This window comes from Delphinapterus leucas, chromosome 2 (genome assembly GCF_059928025.1).
Source record: "Delphinapterus leucas isolate spDelLeu-1000000601 "Yukka" chromosome 2, BTC_Dleu_Yukka2, whole genome shotgun sequence".
Taxonomy (NCBI): Eukaryota; Metazoa; Chordata; class Mammalia; order Artiodactyla; family Monodontidae; genus Delphinapterus; species Delphinapterus leucas.
The window spans coordinates 152,938,732-152,966,007 of NC_143130.1; the positions used below are offsets into that span (position 1 = coordinate 152,938,732).

The following is a 27,276-nucleotide window of genomic DNA, read 5'->3' on the forward strand; positions in this document are numbered from 1 at the left end:
CTACTGAAGCCGGCACGCCTAGAGCCCGTGCTCCACAACAAGAGAAGCCACCGCAATGAGAAGTCTGCACCGCAACGAAGAGTAGCCCCCTCTCGCCACAACAAGAGAAAGCCCGCGTGCAGCAACGAAGACCCAACGCAGCCAAAAATAAATTAATTTTTAAAAAAGTATTGCAATTTAAAGTTACATACTATGATATAAAGCTTAAAGTAAAACAACTGAGGTTTGGGGTTTTTTTTTTCAGTGACATGGGTTAAGTCTTCCTAAGAAAAGAAAATATAATAGAGCTTAATTACACTGAAAGTTTTTTATACATGTCAGAAAAACAAGACAATAGAATTTTAAAATTATTTTTATTAATATACATGTATTTGGTAACTTCGAACTTAGAACACTTAGAATCAGCATGAACAAGGTAAACTACACTTCAATGACAAAGATTTGAAATGGGGGAACAGATACTGTAACTGGTTCATATTAACCTCCCCTTGCAATCTGTATCTGTATCTTGTCCAGTGAAAACGATTTACACAGCTCTACAAGTGCAGTATTTTTCTAACAACCCATTTTGTAGTCTCGGAACACTTTACAGTTAAACTGATTTAGATGTTTAAAGATGAAAATAAGAAATTTGCACTCTAAATTTGAATATCTAATTCACATTTCTTTACGTTAATGTACATCAGGAACAATTTACAGTAAACACAAAAACTATTCACGATAGTAGTAGTAACAGTTCACATTTTTACTGAACACTTATTGTGTTAGCCAGGCCCTGCACTCAACATCTGAACATGCAATATCACATTTAATTACCTCGACGGGAAGTGTCACGAGTTCACGTTTTCCACAACTGATGATGATGCAAGCTGATGACGGCTTGCATTGAGCACTCGTGTCCAGACCTTTCCCTGGCATCGTAGCTAGCATGACTCGTACCGCAGCAGCTCTGGTGCTTGTTTGCACGATTTTACTAATGTCACATGAATACGCAGGCCTGACTTCCCCCCCAAAAAAACATGGCTAAGTCTTTACTACTAGGAGACACACGTGTAAGACAGCACAGAGACAACGAACGAAAGCAGCTGTGATCTAGGTCTGCACTAAAGCCCCTTTTATGGGGACTCAGAAGGACCCCTCCAGGCCTAACTGCAGGAGGGCAGCCTCAGCCTCCTCCTCCTCCTCCTCAGCCTCCCCCTCGCGGATCTGCACCAGCAGCTGGAAGAGGTTTGGGGCTGGCCCTTCCGCAACCCCGGTCAGCCACAGCCTCCGGAGGGCCCCGCTGTGGTTGGCCCCGGCAATGACCTGCTCCAGGCGGGCTTGATTCACGTTATCTTTATCTATGGCCCCCTTCTCCACCACCTTCTGCAGCAGAGGTTCCAGACGAATGACATAAGCAGATAACTTTTCTCCCGGGTTCTGGTAAGTGTTCAGAAATCTGACCTGCACATCCCTAAAGCTCTCCACGCTCCCAAACACTTGCTCAAGCGCCTTCAGGCATTCGGCGGTGGTAATTGCAGGGTTGCTGATCTTGAGGATGCGTATGACATCAGCAGCAGGGCCTCTAAGACTCTCCATCAACCGCCGCCTCTTTTCCACATCTGACACCTGCCATTCCTCTATGACCTCATTAGTGTGCTCCAGCCAGGGATCAAATGTCTCCTCTCCAGGCCCCAGGATGTCCCTCCCGGAGAAGAATGTCAGCTTCTTGTACCATATGGACTCAACAAGAGGCGGAATAACATTATGCAAAATACAGTTTAGCATCTCAGCTGGCATATCTGGGGTTGGGGCCGGAGTGGGGTTCTGAAACCCAAGGACACGGGCAACATCTTGCACGGTCCACCCCTCTCTTGCCAGGAAGAGGTGCAACCTTTCTAGAAATTCAGCATCGGAAGTCGGGGGCTTAAAGACCACTTTCCACACCCCTCCTTTACCTGGCATCTCCCTGGGGATCGCGGTGTAATCGACAGCACCAGTGAGCTCTAACAAGGCTGCTTTGGCATTCTCTTCCCTCCAGAACATTCTCCCAAGCACTCGATAGGGCACCTGGGGCATCGCAGCCTGGAGGGTCTCTTCGATTTCAGCCTCACCACAGTTCACTGGGATCCCCCAGACCAGCAGGGCTCTCTGGGAGTTCAAATCCATCCCCCTACACCAGTCTTCCAACAGTGTCATCGCCATTTTGCCAACTATCAAGGGCCCCAATTTTACAAAATACGGGTTACCGTGGTTCCCTGTGCTCTAGGACTCAGGACAACAGCAGACACTCCCCCGCAATATGCCCGAGGAGTCAAGCTTCACGCCACCACGATTAACAAACGACACCAGAGTCCTGCTCTCGTCCTTCCGCTGCCCCCCAGTGTCAGTCCTCCGCGTTCTCGGAGCGAAGCCTGCGGGATGCTCAGTTACGCGGCCACCGCCATCTTGAGTCTCTGGTCGGGGTCTGCGGGCCGGGTCCTCCACCTGCAGGCAGGGTGTCGCGTCGCAGCTCAGAGGCGAGGAGTGAGGGCGGGCGGCGAAGGCTGGAGCCGCCGGGCTGTAGAGGCCGCCGGGGTGTAATCGCGGGGCGTGGTCTTCTGTTCTCAGCCCGGGCGCCAGGCACTCGCAGCTGCTTCCGGCGTCAACCGGGCTTTCGCGGTCGGAGCCGGGCCTTCAGGCGCGCGAGAAGCCGCTTCTCTGCAGACGAGAACTGTGCCGCCCCCGGAGGAAGAGACTATCCCGAGGTCGCAGCGGCGGCAGCGGGGCCAGCCCGAGAGAGGGTCCTTCGCTGGCGCAGGTGCCCGTCTGGGCTGCGAGGACAGCCGGGGACCCAGAACACACGCGGCGGAGGCGCGGGTAGCATGCGGAAGCAAGGGTAGAGGCGGCGCAGACGAAGGCACGCCGCGGCGACTGCGCGCCCGAGCTGCTGCACGTTGAGGCGGGATGGCGCAGCGCGACTTCCGGTTGGTCAGACCCACAGCCAGCCGAGACGTTACGACCGCAGTGGAAGGCGGGGCCGGCCGGCAAGCGGCTTTCGCCCCGCCCCGCCCCCGCGGCCGAGCCTGCGCGAGCGTAGCCACGGCAACGGCGGCCCAGAAGACTGGCGACCCGAGTGCTCCGGCGGCCCGCAGAGGCGAGCGATTGTCTTGGTGCCAGCAAGGGGCTCCGGGCATTAATTTCTCTGACGGCGCGTTTCCTTTTTCACATTTTCCAGATTTTTTTTTCTCACAAAGCACTGTATTTAAAAGACGATAATATAATACCGGAGTGGATTTAAGATGATATGCGCCCGTCAAGGAAGATTGTCTGCTCACGTCGCTCGTTCAAGTCAATGCTGTATAAGAAAATACCCTATACCATCTGATCGCACTCGGCAACCTCCGCGAATTTCATCCCAATGAAACTAAAACGTTGGAAGTGTGCCGTGTGTTTGTGTGAGACACTGAGTTGAGACTTTTTCTTGTCTAAAATTTTGTAAGAAGATCTAGATCTATTTAGTAACCTTTGTAGCCAGGCTACATGTGTTATTTCCCTTGTCCTGGCATCACTGACAGTGAGCTGATAAAACAGAATCCTTACGGTTCAAAAACGTCAAGTAATCCCTTGCAAGCAAGCCAAGGCCTATTTACGTCAATCCCAGATAGTGAAAATCTCCCCAGAAGGACACAGCATTCAACTCTGAATTTTTAAAACCTTATTTAATAAAAGGTTTAAAGATACAGAAGAACATTCAAAAGTAAATAAGTTACATAGGTACATTACAATCACATCAGCAAGATTTTCTTTAGTGTGTTAATTTTTTTTTATAAAAAGCACACAAAAAATAAAATCTTCAGTCTGGTCTATCACAACTGTACAGCAAAAGAGGTAATATTTATATATATGTACACTATTTTAATATGTAACAGTCTTTTTAAAAAAGGGTGCCACAGGCAGCAAACACACAAAAGGCAGTGTCTGATATTTTTCAAAATAAAAGGAATATACTTATTTATATGCTATTAAAATATTTGTACAATAATTACAGACTGTCAAGGCTATTCCTGTGCTCTGTCCCCTCCAACAAGGCCTTCGACTGAGAGACGAATGAAAAGGTGAAACAGCTGCAAACTGTGAGAGGCAAATATTAACACAGCAAAAATATGGGGAGGACATACAATTGTTTTATAAAAATATGCATACTTCCTATAAACCTAAGGAGTTAGGCTTGCCAGTCTGGTAATAAATACCATCCCAGAATAGTGAGCCCCAGTAAAAACATACTTAAATAGCTGAGGCTTGAGTATGTGTTGTATTCCTCCTTCATCTTAACATCTGGCACATGAGAAGAGGTTAGGTCACTGAGGCAGTTAAATATAGGGGATCCCTTTAGACATAAGCAGCACACGACCTCTGTGCCAAGGGTGGAAGTGGGGTAGCAGAAGGGATGGGTGTGTACCTTAGTTGTGAGGGGGGCTGCTGAAGGCATGGAGGACAGTGCTTCAGCACTGTCTCCGTGGGTGGGTAAGAGACCTCAGAAACGGTCTAGAACACAGGCACTAGGTTAATTTCATGCCCTTAGCTGAGTGTAGATGGAGGCTGAGAGATGGATATGTGAGATGGTGTGGGGAGGACATTATAAAGCTGAAGGTGTTTGTCATTTAACTTCTTAAAGCAAAGAGCTCTGAATATAAGAAAAAAGAAAAAACAAAGTAGCCTAATGGTTCACAGGGAGAAAGCACCATAAAGGATATACCTATGCCAGCTTCTATGGGTGCACCTACTTTATTGGCAGGTCACTTGCCACAATTGCATCTGCCCTCTAAACATTTTACCTTTTACACTGCATTCTAGATACTAATCCATTCTGGAGCATAAACCCTTCTAAAATACGGTGTTGGGTGGGGTTAATACAGAGAGGTACCATCTTGATTTTCTCCACCTATATTCACCTGGTCTGGTCTCCGTGAGCTTAGAAGAGGAGAATCACTGTAGACGAAGGAGGTTTCTGTTACCACATGTCCAAAAAAGAAGCCTGAAACTAAATACGGTTTAAATAGAAAAAACCTTGGGAAACTTAAGTAGCACTTTGGGGCAAAGCTGTGAAGGCACTCATATTACATATGTGATTTAGAAGAGAGCCTAAATTTGCTACCCTCCTGTTTTTGGAGGGTATAACCAGATTTTTGCAGTCTTGGGCCGTTGAGCTTGTAAAAGCCTATGGAAGAAACTAGCTGGGAAGTTAGAGGTCTAGGTAGCCATCAGAAGTTGAGGAGGGGGGGAGAATTTTAATTCCCATAGCTGGGCTCATGTATAACCATATTAATGCATAAATGAATGCTAATACACACCTGAGAGTGCATAGTTTAGAAACAAAACTCCCTCCCCACTCCCAGCTACCAGTATGACGCCTTTAGGCTATCTCAGAAGAGTAGCAGAATGAATACTTTTTGGCTCCTTCCTAACGTGGATTCACTTAGAACTTCTTTTACACAACTAAAGTTGAATAGCAAGATCAGAAAAACAACTCAGCCCTCCTATGGGACTGGCAAGTGAAAGGGCCTCCAGAATCTTCCAGCCCTTCCACTTCAGTGACTCCACACCAAATATGGCTTCTTCAAGCCAGAAACAAAACCAGAATCTGGCTTCCAGCCAATCCCCTCAAGCTACTTGAAAGTACAGCCAAAGAAGAGGTAGCAACAAGAACTGCCTTTGATCTCCCTTGATCCTGCTAGTCTCCGTGTGCCTTTGTGACATCTTCCACCTTTCCACCCTCTTTCAGTGCTATCATCATTCCTATTGGCAGAATGAGGGACTTCAGGGTCTTGGAAATGTGGGGGGGAGGGTGGTGCCAAGAAGGTGCCTTGTTTTGGGATAAATGCACTTGGGCCTCTGGAAAGGAGGAATCCCCTGGTCCCTGAGAGGATGTTAAAAATTAAATATTAAGAATAAATAAATAGCTCCCAAATGACACAAGTCAAGGAATGAAGGCTCCTGTCCCATCTGGCTAGGAGACCTCCCCCTCCCAGGGAAGGATCCAGAAATCTCCAGCATGCAGGACTGAGGGCTGAGCTGTGGATATCAGCACTAGACCAGGTGGGATGGGGTTAGGTGGCAGCTGCCAAGGGCAGGACAGAGGCAGGCAAGAAACTTGCACCAAGGAGGAGCAGGCTGGGCCTAGGCTAAGCTCCCTTAGCAGCCTCCAGGGCCCAAAGGTATTTGGCAAAAAGGTGGGAAGCAGGAAAAGCCAAGGCTTATCAAAAGCTCCCTCAGGCCTAGCCCTGTAGCAGCCCTGCAGCTTCCTTCCTCTGCACAGTTTCCTTCCCTCCAGCAGGCTGAGAGCTTGCAAAGAACATTGGCTCCTTCCCCAAACATCTGAGAAAACTTTCCAGCCCCAGCAGGCTGCTAGCGAGCAGCAAAGGGATAGGTACCAGTCCTGGTCTCTCTCCCTGAACCTGTTCTGGCAGCCTCCCTCCCACGGAGAACGTGGCCTCTCTGAGGACATAGTCACTGGAGCAGCATGGCCTGGACACTGCCGCAGAGGAGACAGCACAGATGCCAGGCTGAGCTCCCTCTCGGAGATGGCCACCACACTCCTTCCCACGGAGTCCCTCTTTCCGGGGCTTGGGGCAGGGCCTGTACAGGTCCCCTGGGGCGGGGGATTAATGCTGCCAAGGGGGCGCGCTTGTGCTTGTTTCTCCATGGTGACCTAAGGGAGCAAGGGAAACAAAGAGGGAGAGAAGCAACCTCGTGGCGTGGCGGCAGAGGTCCATGTGAGAGGCAGCTGCGGCAGCGCTGGAGCCCCTCCCCAGGGGCAGCCCCAGCGAGCAGGGACTCTCCCAGTCCCAGGAAAGCAGGAGGGAAACTTCCGACAGACCAAATGCAAGAGAACTGGATCCTGTAGCCCTTAACACTGCTCCTGGGCCCTGTATAAGTAAAAGAGCCGTTTATTTAATTGTATCCGTTTTGCAGAGACAAGTCCACGTGATCTCTCCCTCCGGAGGTTCCAGTGCTGGCAGACCGTCTCAGGCTGGAGCAGGGCCCGGAGCCCCGGGCGTCAGCCCCTCTCGCCTGCGCTGCTCTCCTCCCTCAGGGCCGGCTGGTGGGGGGAGGCGGCCGCAGTGGCCGCAGCGGCCGCGGCCTCTTTCTCCTTCTGCCTCAGAGCGGCCGCCTTCTTCTCCTGCTCGGCGTGGCTCTTCATGTGAGCGCTGCGGCTCTTCACCTTGTAAAACACCCTGTAGCCGGGAAGGAGGGGCTCCAGTAAGAGGTCTGTCTCCACCCCTGGGACCTCCAGGCTAGAGCACCTGCGTGCGTGCGTGCGTGCGTGCGTGCGTGCGTGTGTGTGTGTGTGTCTGTTCTGGGGGCTCCCCGGCCCTTCTGGCTTGCTCCGCGCCACGTGGTCCAGCCCCACCCTCCAACAAGGGGACCGATGGGCTCCCGATTCAGTGCCATCATCCCTCTTCTAAAAGCCGCCAAGGGACGTCACCGGGGAAACCCTCTGAGCCAATCAGGAGACAGGGCGAAAGCTGTGACTCCTCCTCCTTCTCCCCAGGAATCGACGTCTGCCCCTCCCCCAACCGCAGCCAACCTACCAGGTCCCAGTGGAGACTGGGTCTGCCTTCTTACCTGCCACATTTTTTACACGGAAAAGTGTTCTCCTGATTCTGGCTCTTATTAAATGGCTCTGGTTTTTTCTTCTTCTCCGAAAAAGGAAGTGCCCTACGTGACTTCCCTGGCCCCTCCCTTGGCTTCTCTGAGGCCTGGCCACCTGCAGATCCAGGGGCATTGGATTCGTGGCTTCGGAGAATGAGGATGTCATTGGCCTGGAGAGGGTCAAACAAGGAGAGCTAAGAGATATGGGGAAGAGAGGATCCCGAATTATGGAATATCAGTGAACAGAGGGCTTTTAAAGATCATACACTCATTCCAAATGGTCCCCTAGCATCCTCTTGAATCTTTCCAGTGACAAGGCACTCACAGCTCTGTTTTCACAAATTGCTGGTACCGTAATTACATGGGACAGCCCTAGCTGCTATAAGGACTTCCTGATGCATCTGACAGGGGTCTTGGTGTCTCTGTTAATGACGTGGGTTCATGTTTTCAGTCACTTAGTCTATTCATGACTTCATTCCATAAATGACCTTCAAATCTGTGTAACATGCCAGGTTACACAGGGGATAGAGAGGTGACAGGAGCCCCTGCCATCAGAGAACTCACAGTCTGAAGGGACAAACATGCAGGCAGTTAGCTCCTGACAACATGAGCCACCATGGGAAACGCCAAGCAGGTGCCAGAGAGCACAGGACGCCTGGTGCAGACCTGGAGAGGTGCTGCTCAGGGTATGCGAACCATGGACCTCGGGTTAGGGGAGCCCCAGATGGCCATTAGGAGTCACACACGTGTGCACTGGATCAAACCACACAGGAAAGCATTCATGAAAGTTCAGCAGAACTCAGTGGCGTGTGTACACTGAGCACAGCTCTTGGAGGAGCACAGACAAGGCTCGGAAGGGAGCAAACAGCTGTGTGTCTACAGTTTGTGAGGGTTTTCCTGCAAGTTTAAGTGTACAACACAAATTAAACAAACAAAGACTCTCATAGTAGTTCCATAGCAGACCCTACCCAGCCCTGTCTCTCTTGGGGGACCTCTTCCTGACAAGGAACAGCTCTGGCTGGTATGTCTTGCTTCTTGGCCTGTGATGTGGTGGACAGAACACTGCACTAGGAGGACCTGGAGTGGGACCTCAGGCAAGTCCCTTAGCATCTCTGAACCCAGCTTCCTCCATTAGCAAGGTGGGGGCTAACACTTTATGGGGTTATCGCGAGGGATGAATGAGATAATGAACAGGAAAGCACTTCGCAGACAACATGCGTGAGGGGCCGTTGTTGTTATTCCCATTGTCTCAGCTCAGTTTCAGAATTCTTGTCAGGGACACGGCTCTCTTAGGGGGAGCCCTGTCTGAACTGTAAGTCAGGAATGCCTCCCCAGTGTCCCCCACACCTGGGTTTTCACAAAGCCTTTTTCCTCTGTGACTCAGAAACAGAAGCCGTATAGTGTAAAATTAATAGCGGGTTCTGGAGTCGGGCTGCCTACTAGCTGTCTTACCTTGGACCTCAATTTCCTTCTCTGTAAAATGGGAATAATGACAGTACCTACTACATGGAGTTATGAGGATAAAATGAGTTAACAGCCTAAACTATCTAGTGCTTTCCTGCCATGATGACGATGATGATCATCATGTTCCTGCTCTGCCCTCCCTCCCACACCCCTAGGCCCAGCTCCAGCCGTCCTCCTGGCCCTGGGCTCCCCCAGTGGAGGTCACACTTACCGACTCATTGGCCTGTAGTGTCTGCGTGGCTTTGACAGCCGCTGCCCGCCGGCTTCGCTCTCGCCCCTCTTCCTGCTCCGCCTTCTCCTGGGTCTCTGGCATCTCTTCCTCCTCTTTTCTGGTCTCCTTTACTTCCTTCTTAGGCTCTAGCCTCTCTTCACTTGGGGACTCTCTTCTGGGAGGAGGCACCCTGGGGAACTTCTGGGAAGTCTATGGGGGACAAGAGCAGGGCCGTGAGCCTACAGCTCAGTCATGCAGCCACATGCACTGATTCTGACCCGGCCAGGGGCTCACTAGGCCCTGCTAGTCTTGCTAGCCTGGCCTGGACCAGTGTGGCCTCCTGTGCTAGACTCTATACTCTCCCACCGCTAATCCACCGGTAAAATGAGAGAGAGCCTTGAGGCCTGGAAGCCCTCAGGATGAGACCAAGCACTTGAGATGGAGCTGGGGCAGGGAGGGAGCATGCCAGTCCCTCCCCACAGGCCACCTGTCCTCTTGGGTGTGTCCAAGAGACACATTCTAGGGCAGGGTGGTCTGGTGGAACCAGGCAGCAGCCTTGAGCTCCATTCTAAGCTATCTTTGTAACATTTCCTGTATCTCTACCCCCTTCCCATCTGCAAGTGGGAACTAAATCACTCCCTGTCTTAGAGCAGCATGTCACCAAGTGTGGACTTGTGACCCCAAGATGATATTAGGTGGATACATGGACACAGAATTAAATAACATTCTCTTTTCACAAAATTGAATAACGTTCTCTTTTCACTTCTCTTTCAATCCTGATTATGTCAAGGACAAAGTCTTGAGTTGGTATTAATGTGTCTTTTATACTGTTCTAGACTTAACAAGGAGAGGTCAGGCCTCATCTCAGAGGCTCGGCAGGTAATAGTATCTGGCTAGAATTTAATAACATTGTTTGGTTTTCATATATATTTATTTTTACCAGTACCTTCTATGGCAAGCAACACCGGTTTTCTATTTATGATTGTGATATAAAGCTTCCCTTGAGTAAAAAATGGGTTGATTTAAAGAAAAATATTAAAAGCACAAGTGGTGTATGGACATGACAAAAATAGTAATGGTGACATGTGGTAGGATGCAGATACAGCAGAATTCATAAAGGTGATACAAGAATGACTAAAGTTTAGGAAAGAGTGTTAGAGGTCTGCTACGAGGGGACAATAAGTCAACGCTGGTGCAAATACTGTGGGAAATTTCCCCCAATGTTCTGCATCAACACAGTGTATTATTACGATGACACTGGCAGATGGAGAGGGGAACCCAAAGGTCCAGGGCCAGTGTCCAGGACATCAGCTCCCTGGGGCTGTCAGGGACACTGCCTTCCTCTCTTTGCCCTCCAGGGAGTCCTGGAGAGCTTGGCCTCAGGCTCCCACCTCAGCCTAAGCAGCTGCGGCAGGGAAGGGAGTCACCTTAATATCCACTTCAACCTCTTCCTGGGCTGACTTTTCATCACTTGTATCCACATCCCCGAAGGTTAGCGTCCCATTGCGGCCAATCTTCACCTGCTTCTTGTAGGTGTAGTAGAACTCCACACACTGGGCCACGGTCTTGGTTTGGATCTGGTATGAAGCCAAAACTGAGGTCAGAGTTCCTGGTTCAGCTCACCTGCCTGGGGGCACTCCAGCCTTTCTTATCCCTGCATGCCCCTCCGTTAACCTTAGCAAACACTAAACCCAATAAACCCAGGAAATACAAGCATGTCTCCAACACCTGCTCTGCACAAACCACTGACCAATTCAACACTTCAGCACTATTTTTTTTTAAAAAGCTAAAAAGGACAACATGGAGCCATTGGGGAAATTTGAATACGGATCATGTATTAGAGAGCATTACTGTGTCAGTTTAGATTTCTGGGGTGTGATAATGGTACTTTGGTTTTGTAGGAGAATATCTTTGTTTTAGGAAACATTTAGGTCAAATGTCATGATGTCTGTAACTTTTAATGACTGGTTAAAACAGAATACCTGTGTGTGAGTTTATTTACGGACACAGAGAGACAGCAAATGTGGCAAATGTTAACAACTGGTAAATCTGAGAGGTATATGGGTGTTCATTATACTATTCTTTCCATTTTTCTGTAAGCTTGAGATTTTTCAAAATGAAAAGTTAAAGGGGAAAAAGCCTGGGCACCATCCACATTCAAAGCCAGACTAGACCTGGCAACACAGCCTCTCTACATCAATCGGAGCAAACAATTTCATTCCTCTTGAGGGAGCAGTGAGGACAGAGAATTGTCAACTGCCGTATGTTGGGGAGGAACTCAGGGGAGACTAATACGCAAGCCCTGGAAAGCCTGAAGAGGAAGCAGGAGGCTAAGTCTTGTTCTAACTCTACCACTAAATGGCTGTGTGGCCTTAGGCAAGGCTCTTGGTGTGAAAGTAGTGAGTGGGATGAGACCAGATGATCCCCAAGGGCCTCCCAAGCTCTGAAACCCTAGCCCTCCTGTTTCACAAATCCATTTGGCCACTGGGTTTGGTTTCTGGACTACCTCCCCCCGACCCCCAAGCTGTTTTCACTGACTCTCCCCCATCTCCCCAGACTCCCAGACTGCTCAGCCAGCTGCTGGGCTGCACTGGGAACTGGGGTGTCCTGTCCACAGAGCCCAAGGGGTCAGTGAGGGCCCTCTGTGCATGAGCAGGAAGCAGACATGACTCATCTCCCAGGAATGGCCAAGTCACAAATTTATTAACTAGATCCTGTTTACACTTTTACTATCAATTCCCTCTGATCATCTGTTAGCCTGACCAATGGTCTGCTCTTTTCATTAAGGCATTAGGGGCACCTCAGTGAGCTTCACTGAGGCATGTACTTCCTGGCAATATTGCCCAATAAGGGAGCCCAGCAAACGACTGTCCTCACAACAGGGCCCTTGTAGGAGAATTTGTCAGCACTTGGTCCAAGCCCCAGGGCGTTCCTGGTACAACCTACAATCCCAGGAGGAAAGAACACATTCTGGGAAGCACTCTTCCCTCAGCTGTCCACACAGCTCACTCTCGCCATAGCCCAGACTTTGTGAGACAGGGCTGGTGGGAAGATGCAAACCCTTGGATTAGCATATCACTCTCCCAGAAGAACACAGGGGCAAGACAAGAGAATCTAGGAAAACTAGGCCTAGGCTTCCGCTACTCTGTCAGCTGAGTTACTGGAAGGAAGCCCCGGGCCTGACAGGAAGTGGGCAGAAGCCCCCTAGGTCAGTTCTAGTCACTTGCTAGCTCTCGGTCCCCTCATCTCGGGGTGACTTCTCCTCCCACTAATTGTGGCCTTTGAAGTATTCCAGCCCCTTAGGATGGCTCACCTCTGCTTGCAGCCCCCCTTCTCTTCCTGTTCTCCCTTAGGCAAGTCACTATTTATTTGGTGCCACTGGGTCTGGTGCCCACTCAGGCCCCGCTCTGGACTGAGACTTCAGAGTATGGCCACCCTACCCTAAGGTGAGGGAAGGGGCTTAGAACCAAGGGGGAAAAGCCCTGATCATTTCCATTCTTGTTTTGTTTAGAAAAAAATGTCTCTGGGGACTTCCCTGGTGGCGCAGTGGTTAAGAATCCGCCTGCCAATGCAGGGGACATGGGTTCAAGCCCTGGTCCGGGAAGATCCCACATGCCACGGAACAGCTAAACCCGTGCGCCACAACTACTGAGCCTGCGCTCTAGAGCCCGCGAGCCACAGCTCCTGAATCCACGTGCCACAACTACTGAAGCCCGTGCGCGTAGAGCTCATGCTCCGCAACAAGAGAAGCCACCGCAATGAGAAGCCCGCACACTGCAACTAAAAAAAACCTGCGTGCAGCAACGAAGACCCAGTGCAGCCAAAAATAAATAATGTATTTTAAAAAAAAAGAAAGAAAAAGAAAAAATGTCTCTGAAGCTACTTAGTGGCATTGACCTAACTGCTTTGTAAGAGGTCTTGGTAAGCAATTGCAGGGCCCCCCCACCGGCAGAGGGAGCCCCCAAATCATGCAGGCAGCTCCTGCCCCTCTCTTGCCCCCAAAACAGAGCCCCAGCTCACCAGCTTCTGCACCAAGAAGAAATCCTTCTTGTAGATGGCAATGCCCTTGTTGAACAGCTTCCTCTCAGCCATCTTCCACTGGTCGGAGCCTGCAGGGCAAAGAGGAAGCCAGGGTAGTGAGGGGGTGGGACTGTGAGCACTGCAGGGGCAATTCTGACCAGCAGAAAAGTGTGAGGTCATCTAGCCGCTGTCTCTGCAGGCGTTCAGAGCTGGCTCCACATCCTGCTTCTGCCACTTACTAGCCATGTTGCTTAGCCTCTGAGCCTCACTTTCCCCACTTGTGAAATGGGAACTAGTAATAGAAGCCACCTCACCAGCTGTGGTACAGACTCAGTGAGACAGTGCATGTGGAGCCCTTGGTGATATACCTGGCACAGACGGGATGCACCACTTGACGGGGGTTGATACCAGGGACTGCTATGAATATGCCACTTGGTCAATGTCCCTCTTAAAGCACAGTCCCCAGAATGGGACATGGCACTCCAGGGGTCCTCTTAAGTTCCAGCACCTGATGCCAATTTGGATGGCACTCCCTGGGTTCCTGCCCCTTATACCCACACCCTGGGCTCTTCTACCCAGATGGGCTCCCACCTGCTTATGCCCTTCTCCCTTCCCTTGCAGGGCACAGGAAGCCCCTTGAGAGCTACCCCAGCTCTGGTGTCAGTCCCCTCACACTGGATCTTGGCTTATCTGCCCCCCACCTCTCCACCCCCGCCCCACCCTGGGCTGTGACTCAGCACTGAACTGAGCCCCACTGATGCTGGAGACCCCTCGAGGCCCCAGGCCCACCCTGCCAGCCCACCTGTGTAGTGATAAGTTGCCAACGGGTGGTTGTGGAGCCGCAGGGGCTTCTTCAGTAGCAGCTTATTCAGCGTTTCCTAAAAGGGAAGTGAAGAAAAGGTCAAGGCCCTGGCAGGGGTCTTGGTGGGCAAAATTCAGACCTCTGAGTAGGGTGGGCACCCACTCTTGGCCCTCTTAACTGCGGAGGGGCAAGAGGTCTGGCAGGATGGCAAGGGCATGGGGGTTGGGTGGCTCAGGGCCTCTTAAAAGAGGAAACACATGGTCCCCAAGGCAGGCAGCCACAGATAGAGAAGGCCCTCAGTGACAGCCCCGTCCGAGGGTGGGGACCCACTACCCAGTATCAGAGACTGGGGTGGACCTTGCACAGCAAAGTCTGTAGTTTGGAACCAGGGCTCCCTCAGGCCGACCCCCTACTATCCCCAACTTGGTCAGACCTTCCTGCCTGCCTCAAATCAGCTCGCCGACAGGCCTGGCTCCTGGACAGCACACACACGGATCCCTGCCAGCCTCCCCAAGGAGCCCTCCCTCCACCAGGGGCAGTGTCTCACCAGGATGTCTCCCCTGGACTCGTGCAGACAGTGCAGGGCCAGCTCCTGGTTGGTGCCAGCTCCAGGGAAAATGCTGGAGCAGGCAGCTGTCAGCAGGTCTTCCACTGGGGAGGGAGGAGAGAAAGGCACTTTTAGGGCTGGGCTGGGCAGGGCTGCATGGGGCAGAGCCTAGCCCACCCACTGCCCAATAGCCAGCCTTTACCTGCTGGCTCGTGACCTCTCACCTTGCCTCTGCTTCTCCTGGCTGCTCTCTAAGTCCTCCCATGGCTGCCACACCAAGTCGGCCTTGTGGGAGTCTGCGGCTGCCAGGGCGCGGTCCCTCATCGAGGGGATTTCTGCTTGGAACCGGGAGCCCACGTTGATCCGTCTGCAGGGGCGGAAAGGGCAGGGAGTGAGGCTTCACCATGTGGGGATGGGGAACCCTACTTCCTCCCTGAGGATGGAGAAGATGCGGGGGTAGCTGGCAGAGGCTGAGCGCGGCAAGGCTTCAGCTGGGTGTAAGGGAACCTGGCTTCTATGAGGACAGCCTGGCAAGTGGCACCTGGTGCTGTCAGAAAGGCAAGGCCCAGAGGTTGGAAAGGGGAGAAGAAGCTCCAGGTTTACAGACAGGGAAAGACTCTTGGACTGCTCTTCTAACTCTCCTCAGAGGCAAATTCAAACTGAGCTGGTCCTTTCCTTCCCTGTGACTTCCACACAGAAGCTGGGGTGGGGATCAGTGAAGCCCAGGGCTAAGTGCAGAAGCCCAGAGAGGTCTGCTCAGCCCCCAGCCCACAGAAGCCTCCTCTTCCTCGTAGGGCCCACCTGCATGCACCGGACTCCAGCTGGCCACCCTCACCCCCTGAGCCAGAGGCTGGGCTGAACTTACGGCTCGATGCTCACTGGGGTGGCCTCCCCCATCACAGAGAGGACAGGCGGGGTGACTTCAGCGCTATCTATGGGACAAAAGGCAGGTTAGTAAATGGCACCCTCTGCCCTTCAGCAAAGCCACCCTCTCCAACCCCAGGTGGCTGCTCTTTACGCACAAGAGCCACAGCAGTGACTCTGAGGTTCACACTGGGAAATCAGGCACCCTGAGTCCTGGCTCTGCAGCCTGCAATTGTGACAACTAGCTGTGACTTTACCAAATATGTGGGTGCCTCCGTCTTCACGCCTGCTGAAAGGGCCTGTTGCTACCTATCTCCCTAGGTTGATGTGAGGATTGAATGAAATCATGCACAAAGCTGAGCCCTCGATAAATATTAGCTACTCTTATTACTACTGCTACCAGTTCCACTACTAGAGCCATGTTCTGCCCCGGGAGCGCCCACAGTACAGCATTAAGTCCAGCATTCAACTATGGTTGCTCTAGTAGAGAGGCTGAAACTTCCGCCACACAAACGAGGTGGTGAAGGAGATCACTGTTTCATAATTATCTTCTTACTTCCTTGCTGGGTTCTCTGCCTTGGTTTCTCCCCAGCTAATCTTAACGCCCTGTGTGATCAAGACACTCTCTTGCTCCAAAAGCAAAATCTGCTGACTCCTCTCTGCAACCTGAGAGAAAACTTCAACTCCTCAGCTCAGTGTTCAAGGCGGTTCCCCTGCCAGCTATGCATCCCACCACCGCCTTGCCTGGACCGTCCATCTTTGCAGGCCGCTCCCTCATGGCCCCTCGCGCTCCCTGCACAGTCCCACCTCTGGGCCTTTGCACCTCTCCTTTCTTCTGCCTAGTGTGCCCTCCCCACCTGCTTCCTAGTTCAAGCTCAGCTTTAACCCCACCCTCTCTTCAGTAAATGCTTTCCTCACCACTAGGGCTAGCAGCCTCTGCAGGCTTCACTCACTGACTGCTGATCCCACTCTGCCTGAAACTTCTGCTTTCCTGTCTCCCAGGCTTTCAAGTCAACGCCCTAATGACCCAGCACTCTCTTTAGAACAGACCACGGTGTCCCACACATTACTGGTGCCCTCACAGGACCCAGTTCAGGCTTTACACCTGAGTGCAAGAAAATCCTCATGGATGGACAGACCTCTTCTTTGCCGCCAAGCTGGTCTCAACAGCGACTTCTTCCTGCACAACCCAGGCATGGAGAGAAGCTTCCAAGCTTCCAGTAGAAGTGGAAGAGCCAAAGGCCAGCCAGCCCAGGGTGAGCCATTTCTCACCCAGACACCAGAGGGCACCAGAGAGGCATGCCACGATGAGGTCAGGGTCAGAGGTTAATCCCAGGACCGCACTGCCTCACCTCTGTGCTACCTCTGGTCGGGATTACTCTCCATCTTCTCTATCACCCTGAGATAGGATTATCCCATTTTTCAGGGGAAATGAATTCTTGTATGGAGTGGGCAACATTTTTCAGCAATTCACCACCCAGGCCAGCCAAAATGTCTGCTCTGGGCCAAAATGACTGTTCAAGAGACACAGGAGACAGGATCTGCCACCTGTCTTAATTTGTTCTTAATTTGTCTTAATTTGGTCTTAATTTGTTCTATTAAGAACAAATGTGACACACCAGGCACAATGTAAAGTGCTTTACGTGTGTTAATGCATCTGGACCTCACCACAACCCTCTGAGGTAGCTATTAGGTTGAACCATAGGAAACTGCTGTTTGTGGTTCTAAAAATAGCTGAATACATATTGGCAATTTCATCATTAACCAAACACTACTAACATCCTCATTTACATGCTGAAGAAACTGAGACCCAGGGAGTTTAAATCACTTCCACAGGGGATGGAACAGTAAATTGTGGAATTGGGATTTAAGTCCAAGCAGTTGGGCTGACACCTCCTCTCCCCAACCACAGAATGTACTTGAGCCAGGACAACCTCCTTCTCTCTCTCAAAGGAGACAGTAGAAGTAGAGCCCCTTTTCCCATGGCATTCCAGCCCAACCCCGGCAGTGCCAGAAGCTGAGTCTTCCCTACCCACCGCCCTCCCACAATGCCTGCCCTCACGGCTGCTGAGGGGGGGATCACTCACTAGACCGGAGCAGGGTGCGATGGGCACTCTTTGGCGTGATGGGAGGAGGGGCTGGGATGCTGCTGGTCGACATGATGGCATTGAAATAGAGTCCGGAGCCTTCCCGCACGGGGCTGAGGATGGGGGGTGGTGTATAGGGGGGCAGCTCAAAGCTCCGCTCAGAGGGGTGGTCAGCTAGGCGGACAGGGGAGCGCAGGTGGCTCTGGTACGGGGTGATGTTGGAGTAGACGGGAGGGGCGATGAAAGTGCCCGCCTTGGTGGGGATGATCAGAGGCTCAGGCCTCGGCCGCTGCTTTGGTTTCCGCACTGAAGGTTCCCCCTCCAACTTGACGTTCATGTCCTCAGCCTGGAGAAGGAAACAGGCCAAGATGGCTCAGCCACCTACAACCTGGGAAAAACTGAAGTCTTTTTTTTTTTTTTTTTTTTTGCGGTACGTGGGCCCTCTCACTGTTGTGGCCTCTCCCGTTGCGGAGCACAGGCTCCAGACACGCAGGCCCAGGGGCCATGGCTCACGGGCCCAGCTGCTCCGCGGCATGTGGGATCTTCCCGGACCGGGGCACGAACCCGTGTGCCCTGCATCGGCAGGTGGACTCTCAACCACTGCGCCACCAGGGAAGCCCCATAAAAACTGAAGTCTTGACCACTGCTTGCCAGTTGCACCTTTGGAACTTAGTCTGCCCACCACACCCACTAAGGCAAGCCTGACACAGGAAGCAGATCCTAACGCCCTTCTTACTGTCTCCTCTAGGGCAGGGGTCAGCACACTGTCTCTGTCAAGGGCCAGATAGTATGTATTTTAGGCTTCGTAGGCCACACACATATTCTTCGGTGCATATTCTTCTTCTTCTCCTGACCCCACCCCCTGCCCTTTTAAAATAATCCTTTGAAAAGTGTAAAAAACAGTCTTAGGGCTGGATTTGGTTCACCGGTCATAGTTGCCAACCCCTGCTGTAAAGTATGCTACAGGGCAGGGAACTATTGTAGTTAAGGGCCAGGCCCTGGAACTGGATTGCCTGGACTGGGATCTATTTCCTTCAATTACCACTTAAAATACTTAACTCTGTGTGCATTATCATTTTTAACATGGGAATAACAAATGCCTACCTAATGGGGTAGCTATAAGGACTAAATAAATTAATACATGGAAATCACTGAGAACAGTACCTGGTACATAGTAATTACTCAATCAATACTGACTGCTATCACTACTTAAACTCCAAGCTCTGCATTAGATGGAGGCTCATATCGCGTGCCAAGACCCAAGCTAGGCATGGGACCACAGAGTGAACAAGACAGCCCTGTCCTTGAAGGACTTTTATTCTCATAGTATTAGTCCTACCTTTGCTGTCAAATGTTAGTCCTTCTGACTTACACTTCTCCCTGCTTGGTATGCCTTGTGGGCCTCCATACAGAATAGAGGGCAGGGCTGTACAGGAATAGAGGCCTTTCCTTGCTGCAACCCTATCCTCTCAAGAGAGAATGGAGGCCTACACGAGTGAGTGACATCGATCATCTCCCTGGGTGCACAGGTGAGACTGGCCACACTGACTGGGACCAGGAACAACAGGCTTTCTCCCCGTCCCAGGTTCCAGCTCCCACAAGACCTTCCAGCAGAGGGCCCTGAGTCCCCATGAGCCTTGGCCATGTCTTTTAGCCATCTGTGCCCTCTCTGCTCTTCTACAGACTAGGAAGAAATGACATTGCTCATTCTCTCCCCCTAAGGGGAACAATATGATTGCACAGAAAAAAATGCAGTGGAGCCAAAGGCCCCAAACTTCTAGACAAGAAATCCAACGTGAACTCAAGCTAGCTGTAATGATTTGTGATTTTATAGGGAAAATGGATTTAAACTGTTCTAAATATTTGACAATATTTTTCATATTGATTGTTTGTTTGTTTATTTATTTATTTAGGCTGCATTGGGTCTTCGTTTCTGCGCACGGGCTTTCTCTAGTTGTGGCGAGCAGGGGCTACTCTTTGTTGCAGTGCACGGGCTTCTCATTGCGGTGGCTTCTCTTGTGGAGCATGGGCTCTACTAGTGTGGGCTTCAGTAGTTGTGGCTTGCGGGCTCTAGAGCACAGGCTCAGTAATTGTGGCGCACGGGCTTAGCTGCTCCGCGGCATGTGGGATCTTCCTGGACCGGGGCTCGAACCCGTGTCCCCTGCATTGGCAGGCGAATTCTTAACCACTGCGCCACCAGGGAAGCCCTCATATTGATTTTTTAGGTGTGATGACATGGGAAGGAAGGAAGGGAGGGAGGGAGGGAGGGAGGGAGGAAAGGAGGAAGGAAGGGAGGGAGGAAGGAAGGGAGGAAGGGAGGAAGGAAGGGAGGAAGGAAGGGAGGGAAAGAATCCTTATGTATGGTGTACTTCAGGTACAAAACCAAAGTATTTATGGATGGAATGATGTGATGTTTGGGATTTGCTTCAAAAAAAATCCAGTGACAGGGAGAAGTAGAGGTACAAATGAAAGAAGATTGGTTGTATTTTGAAAACTGTAAAAGAGGGTGATGGCTAAATACTAGGACTCATTATACCATTTTCTCTACTTCTGTGCATGATTGAAAATGTCTGCAACACAAAGAGAGAGAGAGAGAGAGAAAGAGAAAGACCTCCCCAAAAGCCTGGTATAGTGAGAGTCCTCAGGCAGGATTCAAGGGATCCAAATTCCAGGGCTAGCTGTGCCACTACTTGGCTGTATGATCTTAGGTAAGCCTCTGGCCTTTTCTGGACCTATTTCCTCATCTATGAAATGGGTATGTTGAGCTGTGTAGTTGCTCAGGATCTTTCCTGCCATCCTCAGGACAAGCTGCCCAAGGCTCCAGCCTCCACCACAAACTCTCCCCCAACCAGAGAACAAGATTCCAGAGAGCAGAGACTGTGCTACTCATGATGATCTTGGAGCTCTCCTTTCTGTTATAGACAACAGGCACGCAGGCCAACTCTCCAGTTGCGAATGACTAATAAAATCTAGATGCTGTACAAAACCACATTTCTGCAGGTACCAGAGAACAAATTAGTTGGCAAAGAATTAAAGGGCCAAGATCCAGGGAAAAAAAAGGAAAGCCAAAAAGGTGAGCCCAGCATTTAGAATTGTGTTTTCCCTAGAGATAGATGCTGTTATGGAAGAGACAACGGAGAGGCTGAGAAACTGGGTAAAGCTTTTAATAAATTCAAGGAGCCAGCAGAATAAAAACTGGAGTTTAGAGCTTGCCAAGGAAGGAGAGCCTGGTGAACCCCTAGGCTTTGGATTGGGACTCCAAAGGGCTATATCCTCAGAATAAAGGTGAATCAGATATAGATTAGTTCTCAAATGGAATAATGTCCAGCTTCAAATCATCTGATTAAGTTAAAGTAATCCAGGATTGCTTGTGCTCTTTGCTACCTGTCAGATGCAAAGACAAATCCTCTCCAGTAGAGGAGAGCAGCATCCAGAGTCTTTAATTACCTCAACAATTTTTCATATATAATGTCTGACATTCAATAAAAAATAGCCAGATATACAAAAGAGTAAGATGTGATTTAAAAACAAGAAATAGCAGATAATAAACACAGACCCACAGGGATCCCATTAACGGAGCTATGAGACATAAACTTTAAGAAGACTATGCTTGGGAATTCCCTGGTGGTCCAGTGGTTGGAACTTGGCGCTTTCACTGCTGGGGCCCATGTTCAATCCCTGGTCGGGGAACTAAGATCCCACAAGTCATGCGATGTGGCCAAAAAAGGAAAAAAAAGAAAAGAAAAGAAAAGAAAACTATGCTTAAGTTGTGCAATAAAATAAAAGGCAAGGTTGAGAATCTCATCAAAGAACTAGAAACTCTAAAAATGAACCAAATGAAAAATCAGGTTACTGAAAAATAAAATAACTGAAAACAAGAGTTCAATGAATGGGCTTAACAACATTAGACACAGCTAAAGAGAGAACTGGTGAACTGAAAGATAGGTCAGACTTAAAAAAAAAGAAGAAATGGAAAACATAGAAAAGTGCATGACAGACAAAATAGGGGATACAGTGAAAAGCACTAACAAAACGTGTAACTGGAGTCCCAGAAGGAGAGGAGAGAGAATATGGAGCAGAAGCACTCTAAACAGGATAAATACAAAGAGATCAATACTTAGGTTTCACAGCAAAACTGCTGAAAACCAATGACAAAAAAAAAATCTTAAAACAACAAGATAAAAAGATACCTTACATTCAAAGGAGCAACAATATGGATTATAGTGATTTCTCAATACTGTACCTACAATAGAAGCCTGAAAACAATGGAATGACATCTTTAAAGTGCCAAGAAAAAAAAAAAAAACTACCAACACAGAATTCTCTACCCAGCAAAGTTATCCTTCAAAAATGAAGATGAAATAAAAATACTTTCAGACAATCAAAGACTAATAAAATTTATCACTAACAGACTCACACTAAAGGAACTAAAGGAAATACTAAGGGATGTTCTTCAAACAGCATATAAATGAACTGAGATGGAAGCTTGGAGATATGAGAAGAAATAAAAAGCAACAAAACACTCTTAAGTATTTGAATAAATCTAAAATGAACAACAACTGAACAAAACCATAATGTTATAATGTCCTATCAATGTTACAATATAGGGAGAATGAAAAGTCATGTCAATAATTCTACAAGTTAGGGGTTAGGGGGAAATGGAGTTAAAGGGTTATAAGAACTCTGCATTGTCCAAGAAGAGGCAAAGCACTAACTTACGTTAGATTTCAATAAGCTAAGAATGCATTTTAATCTCTAGGAACGCTTCTCAACCAGAGGATTAAGCTCTAATGTCATAAGGCATTCACTATGTAATAAGTTGACTTCTCTCCTACACCTCTAGAATGGTACTAGCTATGTACCATCCTCCAGATAATTGAGAAAATGGTCACTCAAATCCCCTTCTGTAGGGCTTAATTCTCTAATAGAAATCCAGGTAATAAAGGCTGCTATGGTAATCACTAAAGGAGTAATACATAAGTATATAACTAATAAATTAATAAAGAGGGGAAATGGAATAACAAACCCAATCAATCCAAAGGAAAACAAAAAAAGAGGAAAAAAAAAGGAAGAAAGAAAAGGCAGGATGGGATAAGTGGACAGCAGATTTAAACCAAAGTTTATCAGTAATTACATTAAATGTAAACTGTATCAATGCTCTAACGAAAAGACAAAGGTTGTTAGAACAGATGATAACAAACCCCAATTACAAATCCAGTTGAAAGATATACCTTAAGTAGAAGGATACAGAAAGGCTGAAAGTAAAAAGATGGAAAAGATACACATCCCATCCTCCTCCCACCCACACTAAGGGAAAGAAAGAGAAATATCTGACAAAGTAGACTTTAAAAGGCAAAAAGATTACTAAAAATAAAAAAAGAAACATTTCGTGATAAAGTGTCCAACTAATCCAGTTCTAAATAAGTATGCAATTAACATTGCATCAAAATGTATAAAACTAATACTGACAGAACTAAGAAAAAATAGACAAAACCTCAATCTTAGTGGGAGAGTACAACATACATGCTTGTACTGACAGAACAAGCAAACATTTCTATATCCCAGTACCTAGCACAAGGCCTGACCCACATTAGAGGCCAAATCAAAATTTGCTGACCTGAAATAAAAGAGATTCATACATTCTGGATTTTCCTAAACAGTCCAAATTTCAAGTATAAAATTGTCTCTTTGTCCCTCATAAGTTCATCTGTCCAAAAGTTTTGTTTGGAAAATATAAATAATATCCCCATGGGTGACTTGAATCCCTCCTATACTGCCATGTTCTCCTTTTTCCCATATAATATTAGGTCACCAGGAGCACCCAGGTACTGAGCTGCTTGCATGGGGCGCCTCTCATACCTGAGCTGGGGCATCAGTCCCGGGGATACGGGTGGACCGCCTGCGGGTGACGATGACCGACGGCTTGTGTTCAGTGGGGTTCTGTTCAGGACCCTTTCCATCCTCGTCAACACCTCCAGCTTGGGCTGCCTCAGTTGGGTCCACAGCCCGCACAGGCACAGACACTGGGATTATGAGGGGTACCATCCCGCTGTCCTCTCGTGCTCGCTTGGCAGCTAAGGAAGGCTCAGAAAACTCCACCCCACACTTGGCAGTTGAAGCCAATACACTTTTCCGCTTCTCCTCAGAGCCACTGGCATCCTGGAGAAGGAGAGAGAGGAAATGGAGACGGTTAGAAGGTAAGTCCTGATCTGCTGGTCCGGGACCCCTAATCCCATTTGATTCAGGGACTCAAACACCCATGATGGTTCCCAATGGTCTTTGGCAACCTGGCCTTTCCCTGACCACCTTTTCCCCCACCATATTCCCAAATACTCTCCATAACCTCCCTTCTGCCAGGTTCTCCCATCCTGGCCTGGAGCAGGAATCCCCAGATGGCCAACTCAGGCCAAAAGTGGCTAATCGATGTGTTTTGTTTGGTCTACACGGTGCATGGCATGTGAAATAGTATCTACATATTCAAAACATATCTCTGCAAGAGAAAGCAAGCAAGGAACCTGTGCCAAGGTAAGGGTGGTCTTTGGATCTATTTCCCCACTGGCAACTGGCTGGAGTGAAGTCAAGTTCTGCAGCCTCCTACATATAGGTCTGGCCCTATAGGCTTCGAGGGTTGAGACCTCCAGTGAGGGAAGGGGCAAACACTGGCTTTGGAGTCAGATACTAGCTTCTGTCCTACCTTTGTGACCTTGGGAAATCCCACTTGGGCCTTAGCTTCTTTAGCAATAAAATGGGATAAATGCCAGCATCCCTTTCATAGGGTTTGATGAGAAATTACTTGTGATCAAAGATAAGAAACTCCAAGTACAACGTAGGTGCTCAAATTCTATTCATTCTTCTTCCCCATTTAGATTGTCTTTTCTTTCCAATCAACTTTATTGCTGTATAATTTACACACAACAGAATGCACCTATTTTTAATTATAGTTTGATGCATTTTGACAAGTATAACCACCTGTGTAACCACTACCACATTCCTGTCTTTTAGCATACTGGATCTGGAAATGGTTTCACCTCCCTCTACTTCCAACCCTGCAAGTCCCGAATGAAGAAGGCAACCCACGATGGTGTATTGCATTTTCCTGCCTGCAACCCTGCGTGTGTATAAAACCCATCTACCCTTCAGGTATGGATACACCTACTTAGAGATTCTTTGCATGCAGAGAGTTCAGAACTCCCTGAAATGGATGGGTTCTTTCATTTCCTTCAATGAAGGGAGAAAACTGCCCTTGTGACCCTGGAGTCACTTGCTCTCCCCTGGCCCCAGACACAGCTCGCCCTGCCCTCTGCCAGGTCTGTCCCCAGCCCATGCCACTCTCACCTTTGTGTTCTGCAGTGAGGCCAGCTCCACTGCCTTCTGGGCCAGGGTCAGCAAATTGGCCTCCTGGGACGCCCGGCGCCTCCGTCGAGTGCTCTGGATCACCCCACCCCGTAGCACCTGCCCACAGTCCCCTGTGCCCACAGCCCGCGTGCCCTCCTCGCTGCCCATGGCAGGAGCCTCCCGCTCCCGGCCATTGGGTGCCAGTCTCTCCCCGTCCGACAGCAACTGCGACTCCCTCAGCTCCAGCGGGAATCCCAGAGCTTCAGGGTGGGGCTGCCCCAGGGGGCCGGGTGGCGGCTGCTGCAGGGGCCAGTGGTGCAGGAACAGGTTGCTGGCGGGATCCTGCCCAGGTTGGGTGCCAGCCCCATCCAGGGTGGTGGAAGGCAGGACGCCCTCCTTAGAGAGGCGGCGGGAACGGCGGGGAAAGGCGATCTGGGCCTGAGGTAGCACAGGCTGCGGGGCTGACTCCTGCAGGAGGGCCTTGCGCAGTTCTGGGTTCATGTCAGGGTTTGGGGGGAAGGGGTAGGGTGCCAGGCTGTGGTGAGCCAGGTGGGACTGACTCAGTGGCCCGGCCGGCTGCAGGCCAAAGTCCTGGGGCTGCTGAGAGGGCGGCTGCTGCATGGGGTAGAAGTTCTCAAAGAGCTGCATCTGGGGCAGGGCCGCTTGCTGCTGCTGCTGCTGCTGCTTCTGCGGTGGGAAGGCGGCGACGGGGTTGGGCGGCGATGGGCCCTGCCGGAAGACCTGCCGGTTCACCTGGTGGCCGAACGCCAGCTGGAAGGGCTGCAGGGGCAGCGTCTGGTTCGGCGGCTTCTTGGTCACATGGAAAGAGTTCAGGGGTGCCTGGGGCCGCCCAACCTCCAGCTGCACCTTCTGTGGCACCATTGGCCGCACAGCGGTCCCAAAGCGGTCCAGCTGTGGCCCCCCTGCTTTCTCCCGCTTCAGTGGCTCAGGGTGGTTATAGTAGGTGGAGACCCCCATGCCAGGATGAGGGCTTCCCTTGGGTCCACTGTAAAGGGGGAGGCTGTGGCGATTCCATGTCGAGTGGGGCGGAGGCTGGCCCGGCTGCTGCTGCCAGCCGCTGTCACTGACACCCCCAACCCCTCCACGCTCCGGGCCCCGCCCTGGAGCCATCACAGAGTTGGGCCACTTGACCGAGCCCACCTGCTGAGACAACATGGTTCGCTCAGACCCATACACCACGGAGTTCAGCAGGGCCAGGCTGTTGGAAGGCGGCAGTTCCACAGGCTGGGAGGCGGGGGCAGCCCCTGCCGGACCCTCGTGCGCAAAGTAAGGCTCCTCCTTCACTCTGGACGGCGGAGGGGCCAGGGGCTGCTGTGGTGCTTGCAGGGGTTGGAGCTGCTCCTTGGGAGCTGGTTCCTGGTCCCCAAAGAGGCAACGCTTCCGCTTGTTCTGAGCCTTGGGCTGGGCCTGGAGGTTCATGGTGTGGCCAACTGGGCCCTGGCAGCGAGACCTACTTCACCAGTTGCCCATCCCCTGGGGGATGGTCCTGCTGGAAGCTTGGCCCTAGTCCAGCAGCCAGAGGGGGCAGAGGAAACGCTGGATGATGCGGTCGGGCACGGGGAGAAAGAACTGCTGGCGCTTCCTTCCTTTTTGCAGAGAGGCTCTCAGGCTCCTCTACTGTTCCCAGTTCATGATGCTCCACAGGGCCCTGGAGCCTGCAGACAGAAGAACAGTAATAGTGTCAGCCACAGCCTCCCAGGATGCCCCAGAGGGCAGCACAAGTGTGAGGGGAGGGTCTCAAGGGTCCTACAGTTCCACTGCCTCCTGGGGACAAGCCCAAGGTCACAGAGCAGCATTGGTGAGGCAGGAGCCAGGACCTTGGGGGAGCTACCAGAAGGCGGCAACATCCCCCAGGGTGCTCTGGGACTCTCCCTTGTCCCACCACCTCGCCCTCCTGGTTAGTGTCCAGGACTGCTGCATTTGGTTGTGTAACTTGCGCAATGCACAAAAGCACCCGCCGAGGGGGCAAGTGGGGCTGAGATCCAGCCTGAGCCCCTGCAGTCAAGCTGGGATAAGGGGTAACAAAGGCCATGCTGGGTTCCCTACTCGTCTGAAGCCAGGCCCCAGCCTACTGGGCAGCCAGGCAGGTCCTCTCACATCTGTCCAGGCAGTGGCCTCCCCAGTAGACCCCGCAGGAGTGTTTTCAGCCAATGCCTCCTCTGACACTCCATGCACCTCTCAGACAGGAAATGGAGAAAACATTAGTCATTCCCAACTGTGCAGCCCATGGGTCGGGGGGTCCACCAGGCCCTTGCAGAGTCCTGGGTCCACGTCCTTTACACTGAGGCACGTAGGTGAGGCCCCGAAGGAT

At 50.6% G+C, this 27,276-nt stretch overlaps 2 protein-coding genes across 8 annotated transcripts in view; both read right to left on the reverse strand.

Moving 5' to 3' along the window:
* Positions 1-292: 292 nt before the first annotated feature.
* On the reverse strand, positions 293-2,888 carry PNMA1 (PNMA family member 1). The gene has a single exon (XM_022576608.3). It carries the CDS (start codon positions 2,182-2,184, stop codon positions 1,126-1,128), a length of 1,059 nt encoding a protein of 352 aa, XP_022432316.1. The 5' UTR covers positions 2,185-2,888; the 3' UTR covers positions 293-1,125.
* A 773-nt stretch (positions 2,889-3,661) lies between these two features.
* The window catches only part of MIDEAS (mitotic deacetylase associated SANT domain protein), a 67,173-nt gene continuing 43,558 nt past the window's right edge, over positions 3,662-27,276 (reverse strand). For 3 of the 7 annotated variants that reach the window (XM_089906188.1, XM_089906187.1, XM_089906186.1), the window contains exons 2-13: positions 24,945-26,620; positions 23,469-23,768; positions 17,610-17,955; positions 15,524-15,590; positions 14,883-15,025; positions 14,659-14,762; positions 14,112-14,187; positions 13,310-13,398; positions 10,717-10,866; positions 9,290-9,499; positions 7,588-7,808; positions 3,662-7,196 (exon numbers count right to left, since the gene is read on the reverse strand). In XM_089906188.1, the coding sequence (XP_089762314.1) occupies positions 7,019-7,196; positions 7,588-7,808; positions 9,290-9,499; positions 10,717-10,866; positions 13,310-13,398; positions 14,112-14,187; positions 14,659-14,762; positions 14,883-15,025; positions 15,524-15,590; positions 17,610-17,955; positions 23,469-23,768; positions 24,945-26,384 (3,324 nt within the window). In that variant the 5' untranslated portion in view covers positions 26,385-26,620 and the 3' untranslated portion in view covers positions 3,662-7,018. Of the gene's footprint in view, positions 7,197-7,587; positions 7,809-9,289; positions 9,500-10,716; positions 10,884-13,309; positions 13,399-14,111; positions 14,188-14,658; positions 14,763-14,882; positions 15,026-15,523; positions 15,591-17,609; positions 17,956-23,468; positions 23,769-24,944; positions 26,621-27,276 lie in introns of those variants that run through there. The other 4 variants (XM_022576603.3, XM_089906190.1, XM_089906191.1 and 1 more) reach the window with 4 other exon arrangements.